This window comes from Zingiber officinale, chromosome 5B (assembly GCF_018446385.1).
Source record: "Zingiber officinale cultivar Zhangliang chromosome 5B, Zo_v1.1, whole genome shotgun sequence".
Lineage (NCBI taxonomy): Eukaryota > Viridiplantae > Streptophyta > Magnoliopsida > Zingiberales > Zingiberaceae > Zingiber > Zingiber officinale.
In genome coordinates, this window is record NC_055995.1 from 1,291,757 (window position 1) to 1,302,825 (window position 11,069).

At 42.5% G+C, this 11,069-nt stretch overlaps 3 protein-coding genes across 4 annotated transcripts; 2 read left to right on the top strand and 1 right to left on the bottom strand.

Moving 5' to 3' along the window:
- Positions 1-292: 292 nt before the first annotated feature.
- LOC121983847 (protein RGF1 INDUCIBLE TRANSCRIPTION FACTOR 1-like) lies at positions 293-2,090 on the bottom strand. The gene is made up of 4 exons (XM_042536498.1): positions 1,506-2,090; positions 1,104-1,178; positions 884-1,024; positions 293-822 (listed from the first exon to the last, which is right to left on the bottom strand). The coding sequence occupies exons 1-4, from the start codon at positions 1,716-1,718 to the stop codon at positions 514-516; spliced, it is 738 nt and encodes a 245-aa protein (XP_042392432.1). The 5' UTR covers positions 1,719-2,090; the 3' UTR covers positions 293-513.
- Positions 2,091-2,339: 249 nt separating this feature from the next.
- On the top strand, positions 2,340-5,759 carry LOC121983848. 2 transcript variants are annotated; one of them, XM_042536500.1, is made up of 3 exons: positions 2,340-2,768; positions 2,876-3,443; positions 5,573-5,759. In XM_042536500.1, the coding sequence occupies exons 1-2, from the start codon at positions 2,449-2,451 to the stop codon at positions 3,384-3,386; spliced, it is 831 nt and encodes a 276-aa protein (XP_042392434.1). In that variant the 5' UTR covers positions 2,340-2,448; the 3' UTR covers positions 3,387-3,443; positions 5,573-5,759. The 2 variants fall into 2 exon arrangements, with proteins under 2 accessions (XP_042392434.1, XP_042392435.1); XM_042536501.1 differs by having other exon boundaries at positions 5,603-5,759.
- A 1,367-nt stretch (positions 5,760-7,126) lies between these two features.
- LOC121983850 lies at positions 7,127-10,744 on the top strand. Its single transcript, XM_042536502.1, has 2 exons — positions 7,127-7,549; positions 10,460-10,744. The coding sequence occupies exon 1, from the start codon at positions 7,182-7,184 to the stop codon at positions 7,542-7,544; it is 363 nt and encodes a 120-aa protein (XP_042392436.1). The 5' UTR covers positions 7,127-7,181; the 3' UTR covers positions 7,545-7,549; positions 10,460-10,744.
- Positions 10,745-11,069: the final 325 nt, after the last annotated feature.

Sequence of the window (11,069 nt, forward strand, 5' to 3'; positions counted from 1 at the left end):
TCTCAGCTTAATTATATCAGAAGATAGTTTTTAACTAGTCAGAACAACAAAGAATAGATATGGTTTTGTTTCATTAATATACGTAGAAATATTTATTTTTCTCGGAGAAAACTTATAATTCAAAGTAAAATGAATCTAGACAGAATTTTCACACATGCTTAAATTCTACACCAAAGAATAAAGTAGCTAGCTGGATCTCCACCAAAACACCCTCACAAGTCAACTCAAGTAGTCCAATTGCTCCGATCAAATAAATCCAAACAATTAATGTTCGAAGTTGCTTTCAAAGAAGGAAGCTAAAGGTAGAGTGAGATGATCATATAAATTGGTCGAAGTGTGCATCCCACATTACATCAAAACAAAATTGGCGAGCACCGTGCCCTCCTAATCAGTAAAGGGAATGCTCATCAGCCATGAACTCTCTCACTTCCATCCGCATTCAAACCAGCACAACTTTGGCACAAATTACAAGCTTAGATTTTACAGCTAGCGCATGGTGCGTGCGTGCGTGCATCAGGAGAGGGGGGATCTGTGGGGAGCGCCCTTCCTTCTGCTGCTCAGCGACAGCACTAGGAACCCGCCGCCGGTCTTCTTCTTCCTCGGGCCCCGGCCGGCGGCGCGGTCGGCGCTCGACCCGGAGCTGCCGTCGTACTGCGTCGGATCCTCCAGGATCGAATCGGGCGCCAGTCGGCTCTCCACTTCCTCGATCAGATCCGACCCGTCCATTCGGAGATTTTCAAAGCGGGAGAAGGCCAAGTCGGAGTCATGCAACCGGAACAGTATGCTCGACAAATCCTCCCCCCGTGACAGCACGTGCTCCACCTGCATACACGCGCCGACTCGTTTGACTGAACCAGGGTTCGTAATTAAACAGAGTGCGCACCTTGCAGGAGAGGGAGCAGAAGTGGAAAGGCTCCTGGAGGATCCTGTCGCAGCTCATGCAAATGTTTCCTGAGCCCTTGAAAGGACGAGACTGAGGCCTCGGCTTCAAGAACACTACTTTGGCACTGTTGATGGTGTAGGGCTGGCGAGAACAGTGGACGAAGTCACTGGTTTTGGACGCGAACGAACAGAGCAATAATTTCTCTGAATTAATTAAGTACCTGGACAAAAGAGCAGTCTATGAGCTTCTCAAGGTCGTCCAGTCGAACCACATCGTTGTACACATAACGCCTCACCTGAATTCCAATACAACAACAAAAATAAACACAGAGAATTAGAATGAGAATTCGAGTGAATAATTAAAATCGAGTGAGTTCGTTACTACTAATTTGACCAAGCAGAGGAGCAGGGGAAAAGGCAAGATGACAATTATACTCCTCTGATGGCAGCAGTGCATGGTAAAGGACGCTCTGTGCTCGAGGGCAAAAGGGTATATGCACTTATCGTGAAATGCAGAGAAACATACACAGCACAGAAAGAATTGGGGAAAAAAACAGAGAGAGAGAGGATTGAGATCAGTGTGTTAATAATAGTAAATGGGATTGGAGCAGAGAGAGAGAGACCTGGAGAAGAGGGTGGTGGGAGTGTGCAGGGGCGCAGTGGGGGCAGATGCTGGAGCAGCAGTCGAGGCACAAGATGTTCTTCTCGTTCTTCTTGCGGCTCTCGTGGGCCCCGCAGCTGACGAAGAAGCTCTCCTCCACCAGCCGCCCCAGCCACCCCGGCACCACCGCCGGCGCCGCCCCTCCTCCTCCACTGCCATACTCCCCTCTCCCCATGCCCTCTCTCGCTTCGCTCGACTCCCCGGCTCCCAATGTGAATTATACCTCCAATATATACATGGATCGGAAGAGAAGAGAGAAAAAGAGAAAAGTTAAAGTGTAGGGATGCATTAACGACCCTGCTGCGTCTATTTATAGCAGTACAGAGCAAGGAAAAAAACAGGAAAGATAAAGACTGATTCATTATGGGCAATTAATTAAAAAAAAGAAGAAGAAGAAAATTATTTCATAGTGATTTCTGTCTTCTTGTGTAAGTTGATATTGTCAGGGATTTTGAGGATTCGGTGGAGGTGTAAATGGCGGGAAGGGAGGAGGAGCCTGGCTCCAATTTCTTCGTACTTTCACTGTGCTCATCCATCACCTGCCTCGCTCCTCTCTCCCTCCCTTGGAAAGAGAAGAAGAAATTAGTACCAGGCTTGTGAAATTTGTTTTTTTGCTCCAAATTTGTTTTTTGTTTATTGACAAAATTTTGTATTAAAATGGTATTTAGCTTAACAAAATCATTGCTGTTTCTGAATTTTTATATACGTGCATGTTTACTTTCTAGATAGTTGACTTTTAAATTTCGTCTGGATAATATAATAATAATAATATATACGCTGTTCGTTGCTTGGATCGATCGAAGCCACAAAAATTCAAGAAAGATAAATGTGTGAATTTTTTCTTCTCCCTCATGGCCATGGAATGAGTTTGAGAAGAAAAGCAAAGGAAGAAAAGATAGAGAGAAATGGCTTTGCTTCCTAAATTCTCCTCTCCTCCTTTCCCGGGCCTGCAAAAGCCTTCCCATAGGCTCCCCTGTTCGCCCCCCGCGGCGTTCACCAAGCTCGACCTCCCCCCTCCTTCCCTCAGCCTCGACGCCGTGCAGGAGAAGAAGCCGCTCTCGCTGCCCCACGGGCCCCCCTTCACCGCCACCGGCGGCGGGAGCGGCGGCGGCAGCGGAAACGGCCACAGGAGCGAGTTCTACCTCAACGTCGGCCTCGCCGTGAGGACTCTCCGCGATGACCTTCCCGCCCTCTTCGCCAGAGACCTCAACTACGACATCTATCGGTGCGAACCGTACTCCTCCGTATCGAATTTCCCGAAAAATTTGATCTTGCTGCGTTTCTGACTGGCTGCTCTCGCTTTTACTTGCTCTTTTCCCTGTTTTTTTGCAGGGAAGACATCGTCTTCATCGATCCGCTTAATACCTTTCATGGCGTCGAGAACTACAGGCTCATTTTCTGGGCGGTGAGGTTTCACGGCAAAATTTTGTTTAAAGAGATCAAGCTCCGGATTTTCCGGGTATGGCAGCCGTCGGAAAACATAATCTTGATCCGGTGGGAGCTGGAGGGCGTGCCGAGGGTGCCGTGGGAGGCTCGGGGAACTTTCCAGGGGACGTCGTGGTACAAACTGGATAGGAACGGCAAGATCTACGAACACAAAGTCGATAACGTGGCTTTGAATTTTCCACAAGCGCCGATCAAGCCCGTCACCATGATGGATTTCGTGGCGGCTGCATGTCCTCCGAGTCCCAACTTGACGTTCTCTGCCGGTCTGCCGGAGGACAACTTCTCGTGGAGATACTCCTCCTGGTCGGAGCTCTACAGGGCAGTGAGGAGCACGCTTGAACTGGAAGGAAAATTTCCAGAGTTCGTAGGCATCGAAGGTCTGGTTACTTGTTCGTAGCGTGGACAATTGGGGGTAGCTGGATAAAGAAATATGAGATCAGAAAGGGTGATCATGGTGAGTGATGTTCATATGCTCCCTTTGTGTTTCTCTTCCTGTTATTAACATTTGATCAGATAAGTGCTACACAAGTACAGTTAGTTGTTCCTACTCTTATGTTAGTTGTTGTTCAATGAGCTGGTGATTGTGATGCATTTCTGGAATTCTCTATGATCTTGCCTGAGAATCATCAGCTTGAAATCTCCCTTCACCATTATGCAAAAGATGGGCATTCCAATCCAATGAGGTTATTGCCTACTGTTCTGTGTTGCTTGTTTAGGCCACAAAAACTGGACTGATGGAAATTATAAAGCTTCTGATTCAATTCACTGAAATCCATTGGCAATCCCTAATTACAAACTTTATTTGTCAGTCTTTCAAGTTAGATTTTGCTCATCATTCCACTTGAAACTCCATATTCTTCTGTAGTTCTCCAATATCTATTGATCCCATCCGGAAGTTGAGTCGGACAGAGGTTGGCTGTGCTGTCCTCGATGTTGATGGAAAGTCGTGGAGACGCCTTGTTGATCTGACACTTACTGGAAAAGTTCCCACGAGTGAATGACGGGGGGTGATAATTGGGACGATGAGGCGAGAGCTTTGCACACACTCAGACAAGCCGCCCTCATGTTAGAGACCAAGAATCAGGGAAAAAGTCCCCGGGTCAGACTCTCCGACGCTCAAGTCAAGTACTTTTTCCCTAGAAGCACAGTGAAAGGACGAAAAGTAAAAGACGAAAGTGAAAAAATGAGTGAGCGTACCTTCGTAGGGGGAAAAGTCTCCCTTTTTATATGATAGCGGGTACTTCTGAAGTCTGACGAGTGTCAGGGAATGTTGGGTGTCAGGATTTTTCTGGCGGTGAATGACACATGACATCTTCCTATAGGTCTGAGGAGGGATCGATGGGCAATGAGCCCTACACCGTTAACATATTCCCTGACAAGCGGTGATTATTCTCTGATAGATTGTTATGATTCCCTGGCTTGATTGTCGTATAGTGTGTGCCTGTCCCGGTCCGCTAACCGTGGACTGGGTCTTCGTACCTGCACATCTTGACTTGTGGGAACAGACTTGCGTTCCCTGGCACATTCCCTGGCTTGTGTTTGTCATCCCGTAATTCCAGATCTATATGTCCAGCCTTGCATTTGTCCTTCGATAAATTCGGACCTACGCTTACCGCCCTGCCAATCGAGACATTCACTTGTCGTTCCTTAAGTTTCATCCCGCATGCTCGGTCCTACTCCGTATTTTATCCTGTAATTCCTGAATCATACGTCCGGGCCCACATATCCTATTCTGTATGCTTCGTCTTGTAAATCCCAACCTGTAAACCTTAGTCCGCTTACCTTGAACTGTACGTCCTGGTCCGTATGTCTGGCTCTGCATGTCTCGCCCTGTAAATCCCGATCTGTACACTTTAGTCCGCCTACCTTGAACTGTACGCCCTACCTTCAGCGTTCCTACTTGCCATGTGCCATATAGGCCTAACCCCTAAATACCATATAGGCTCAACCTTGAGCGCTCGGTAATCTTGACCTTTGACCCCCACATACGCTGAGCCTTTGACCGTCACGTAGGCTTGATTTCTGACCGTCATGCGGGCTTGACTTCTGGCTTCTGCGTGGGCTTGACTTTTGACCTCCGTGTGGACTTGACTTCCGATCCCGTCAGCTATATGACCCCTCTATCATGCACCGTATCATCTACAATTGGAAAATACTTTCTTACCCAACCAGAGGAGCTCTTCCATTTGTTAATCACTCCATTGAAAGGCCGACGAACATGGCTTGTGGAATGCGGTCATGATCTTGTTTCCTCTTCTTTCTGTCGGTGTATTACTCATTTGTTAATCACACCATTTGACCTGAACATCCATTGTCACAAGACAATTGTTGAGAATGGAAAGCAATGGACCAATGGTGTGTCATGAATCATCTTCTGTCTATATTTGTAGGTTGAATGCCTCAACCTGATCATTTTGATCTTCGATCATGACTTTTTCTTGATTGGTTTGTCTTGTTATATTCATGGAACACTCTTTCTATGTGCTTGTATGGAGATAGTTTGTCATTTTTATGCTTACATCTGAAATTGTTAAATGCAATCTACCAAGATCAATGTTCCTGATTGTTGTTTTACTGTTTCAGGTCTAACATTATTGCTTGTGCCATGAACAGAATCAAAAGGTCACAGATCGTAGATCCTTCCACTCTATGCAGCTAGAGGAACTGTCAAAGTGTACAAGTTAGTTGGCAATGCTAGCATTTTATTTGTAAGTGAACTATTATGTAATCCATACAATTAGGGATACAGAAGAATGAAATTTGCACTTCACTGTGTTCTTCAATGCTATAATCGATAAATAAGTTTCAGCAGGCAAAAAAAACATATCCAGAGAAGAAATAGAGAGGAATTCAATTTCTTTTTGTCAAGCTTTTACGTTTAGAAATCAGAGTTCTCCCCTTAAGTCTATTGCTGTTAGATTCTGAGGTCAATATAAATATTATCTTAATGGGTGGAGCACGACATATTTATCAATAATTTAATGAACAAAAATTAAAAGGGTAGTTTTTATTTTTTCTATTTTGATTTTTTAATGAAAAGGATGTACCATATCTCTCTCTCAGATATATATATACACGTGAAAATATTACCCTACGATACATATTCGTACGGATCGGTGTGGTGGATCGATCCATTGATTGATTCATCTCCACTTGTTGGTCTTCTTGCGAGTGATGGATTGATCCAGCAGGGCCTACATCAATTCAGCCCTTGTCTTCTCACATCCGTCTTGCGATCGTGAACAATTTCGGCCGCAATCCAGCCCCAACAGTTGTCGGAACCCCTTGAATTCACCTTCTCCTCCGGTTATAGTAAAGTTCGAGGGCAGGCGCCCGGAGCCCGCCGACGATGGGAGGGCGCGACTGGCACAACGGGCGCAAGAAGACAAGCGGGCTGAATCGATTCATTGATCGATTTCAAAGCGGGGCTGAATCGATCAGTGGATCGATTCAGCCTTGCGTGTCGCACCAAACCGCACGGAGCGTGCCGCAGGTAGCTTTTCTCTCTCTATATATATATATTTCTTAATTATATTTCTCATCTAAATCTCGAACTTATGTGGTGTAGTAATTATAAAATTATAACAGTTAGAATATAAATATTAATTAAATTTTAAGAAATCATAATTTTTAATTCATGATGACAACACCTCATAATTTGTAATTCATGTTGAATAAGTAGACGTATAATCTATCAAATTGAAGTATGTTCATCTATATTTATTATTGAGTGTAAATTATAACGACTTGATTTTAGATGTAAAAATATTATTTAAAGTTTGTTCGGAGTTTTAGAGAATTTTAGTCCTCTTTATTAAAGTTAATTTTTATATTGTAGTTATGAAATAATAGCTACTATATATTATTATAAATTATAATTATTATAATTATAATAGTTATAATTTTATAATTGGTAAAATGTAAAATGTGCTGGACAAGTTTAGGATTTAGGTAGAAAATATAAATGAGGAGAAGAATATAATAATACTAAACAATGTAATTATATATATTTTTAAAAAAACTACTATAATATTAAATATTATAGGAGTACTAATAATAGTAGTAAATATACGCTGGATTAGTTGACTGGCCCAGTTAAGAAGGAACGGGCCCAAGTTACACTGTAGAATGTGAGCACAAGATCGCACGATTTCAAGGGCGGTTCGGTCGGAGAATTGGCAGCATCGGATTGATGGCGAGTGTGTCGGAGGAGAATGGCTCGGTGCTGCGCGAGGGGGTGGCGTCGGTTCGCCCACCGAGGCTGGAGGACGCCGGGCTCGAGGACTGCGCCCTCCCGCCGGAGTCCATTATGGAGGCTTTCGCCCGCGCCGCTATCTCCGCTCGTCCCGATTTGGTCGAAGAGAGCGAAGATGAGGGTTCGCACGAAGCCCTAGATTCGCGGTCGCCTGCAGGGGTGATCTCATTCGTCGAGCAGACGGAGCAGGATCCTGATGGGCTTACGGTCCCTGAAACAGTGGCTTCCAGTTTGGGAAGGGAGGAAAGGATGACAGAGCGTAAGGAAGAAGGGGACGCAGTAGCTGAAGACGCAATCTGATTCAGGTATGCCTATTCAATTCTGTTTGAGATTTCGATATGTACTCGGAGAAATTGATCGATCTTTGAATGCTCATTTAGAAATCTTTGTTACACAATGTTTCAATTTGGTAGATGCTTCTTTGAGCGATATTTGAGACCATGCTTTTACCCACTTTACTCCATTTCTCCGATTTACCTGTCAAGGTTGTTAATGTTATGTTGTCATGTTGTTCAGATCGTCTCCATCATAAAAAATTTAAAAAAAAAACAAAAACAAAATTTATCAAGCTAAAAAACATTGCTGAGATATTGAAGTGTTTCTGGGAGTCGATTCAAACGGGTTAGCATTCTCATATCATTAACAGCAACTCTAATCGCACCTCATTAACTTCGACGAATAATCAAAATCTGTCTGAACCTTCAAGTTGAACGATGAAAAATATGAGGCGTAGCTGCTTCCATAGTATGTGTATCACCCTACTTGAGCTCCATGATGTGTTTCATAGAAAAGTTATTATTTGTGGCTGTAAGTAGTTGATTTTCATGCAACTGATGGCCTGATAGTGGATTGCTTCATTCTATTCTAGTTTAAACTAAAAAACTGTGGCAATCCACCATCCATTAGACACTATTAGCTAATAGCTGTAAATAATAACTGAACAGGCAAAAGGATCCACTATTGCAAAAGTAATAGTAAGTTTCAAAAGAGCATGGATGATAATCAAGGCAAACTGGGCAAACAAAAGGTAGTTGGGAAACAAAAGAAAGCCAAAGATAGTCCCCCATTCTAGTGCGATGAAACTCCAGTTATTCCCCTATATTAGTTCTCTAGAAGATCATAAATCAAAGGATGATGACCCAGCCCAATCTGATGGTGTCTTTTTTGCAAAAAACAACTAAGAAAATGAAGGTCGAGTCACCACATAATCCATACATTGTATTGAGAACACATATTCAGCTACATACACGGCCATTATTAATAAATTATTTAACTTATAAAATACAACTTAGAAATTTAAGAATTTAACCAAAAAAAAACAATTCATTTAAAATAGTTTAGACTTGTCATTTAATAACACAGTGCTGAAATCAAAGTTAATACTTATTACTTAAAGTAAAAAATCCTATCCTTACAATAGACAATTATTGATGTAGTTCATATGGTATAATTTCTTGGGAAAAGATTTATGGACAAAATTGAGACTTTTTTTTTCCTCTCCCAGTTATCACATTATTCACTCTCTTTATCCAAACAAAGCTGTGCTTGGCTGTTTTCTTGTTTTTATAGGTGCAATCGTTCATAAATGCTTGAACTCGTTTGCATCGTCCCCTCGGGGTGGTGCGGTGGTTAAGATATGGGGGTGTTGCCACATGAGGTCTTGGGGTTGAAATTCTGCACGTCCGAGCATGACCTCCCCTATGCCTTGACCACTTGCACTAATGGCTAGTAGTCACCCATGATTTACCTTCTCCGTGTTGGTCTAGAGATGGGGTGCTGGGGGCGAGTGAATCGCCTTTTGTCACTTGCACTCGTTTGCATCTAAATCTCACATCAGACATCATTCTATAGATGAACATTCTTACCTTTCTCATGTCTATCAAATTCAACTTAGATTAGAGCATCATGGTTTTTACTCTATTCGGGATATATTATTATGTTTGAACTGATAAACTAGGATGATGTGAGAGAGCCAAACTGGAGACCAAAGCAATATGCAAACTACATATGCATGTGCAAGAATTTGAGATGTGGCAAAACACTGCAGATGCAGCCATGTGGATTGCTTTTTTAAGACTATCATACTAAATGACAGATCATATCATGCTCATCCTTCCATCGCTGATCCAAGCTTAGGGCAATTGATTGAGGAAGTATTCTTTAGGGAGCTTTGCTTGTGCATATAAAAGGTGAATGTGTCGTGCTTTCGAGGAGTGAGCATGTATATCGAAAAGGGTAGCAGCCCGGTGCATGAAGCTCCCGCCATGAGGGGTCCCGGGGAAAGATCCATTGTACGCATTCTTATCCTGTTTTTTTGCAAGAGATTGTTTCCAGGATTCGAACCCTTGACTTTTTGGTCACAAAGCAACAACTTTACCGTTGCGCCAAGGCTCCCCTTCTGAGCATGTATATTGAAGCAGCCAAAAAAACAACAACCATATAATGGGTTTTCATCTTTTTTTCCATGGGCAGTCTATATATAGATTGATACCTGACACTTTGTATTAAGCAGCACATGTACCTGAAGGCCAACCACTTAGTGCCATTACTAGTAGAAGCTGGCACTAGGAATAATAATGTGTATAAAGAAGTGCAATGCATGTAGACTAAGGAAATATATGGCTAGATGTACAATTGTAAAAGCTGAGAATCGGCTTTCAAGTGTCCAATATGTTTCCCACAGTCAAACCTGGTCTTTCGTCCATCTCAAAGTAGTTACCAAATGCAAAAAAAAAAAAAAAAAAAAAACTTTGAACCCAAGATGCTCTTGTATGAGCACCACTGAAGAATGCCTGGGCATTGCATATAAACAGTGTTGTTTGCCTAGTAGTATCTAACTCAAAATAGTATGAGTAATTCCATCTAAAGTTCATCTTGCTTAAGAAATACCTTTTATCCAGCATGAGTTGCAACAATACTTGGCAACTAGCATGTCTTGTGCTTTATTATTGTGCATGAGTCACATGGATTTATTGTGAGAGCCACTATGAGTAATTCCATCTAAAGTTCATCTTGCTTAAGAAATTCCTTTGATCCAGCATGAGTTGCAACAATACTTGGCAACTAGTGTGTCTTGTGCTTTATTATTGTGCACTAGTAGCATGGTTTTATTGTGAGAGCCACTTCCTCTACTCATCGGCCAATAGGGCTATGTTATATGCTTTTATTAGATCAACGTGCACAAGTCATTTGAGTTAATTGTGAGTTGATTGCAGTTGTTGACACCACTTACTGTCAGCCTCACTGCGTTGCAGTCGCAAAGTCAACTTTCATATGCATGGTACTGACGCTCACCGTGGGATCCAACAAAACTATCAAAGTGTATCTCCCGTTGTTTCCATCCCCTTTTGTATAAATGTATATCAAACCTCAAACCAAACATAGTACTAGTTGGACAGAAGGAATCCTCATAAGAAAGTCCAAAAACTCTGGGAAGGTTTGAGGGGATTGTTAACAGTGGTATGATAATATTTAAGTTGGTATAAATGTATTTATTTGCTCTTTTGGGTTTAGTTAGAACTATGAAATTCATTCCAACTTTGCAAGTGGGGTTTAGGATAATTCATGATTGCTCATAGTTTAGTTTACGCATTGTGTCAAGGAAGATATCTTCTGTCATGCTATCCTAACCCATCTCCCTTATGCTTTAGGCAGGATCATGAGTTGGTCTGATCTGCTATTCTCTTCCATCCACTGAACGTGGAGAATGCATTTTAGGTTGATTTTGACTTGATAGGATATAACTTTCCCTTTGATTGGTCCAGAGGTAATTTAGTAGACGAATTGATAGTTCGTTGCCCCACGTCAGTAGAAAAGGTTCCAACT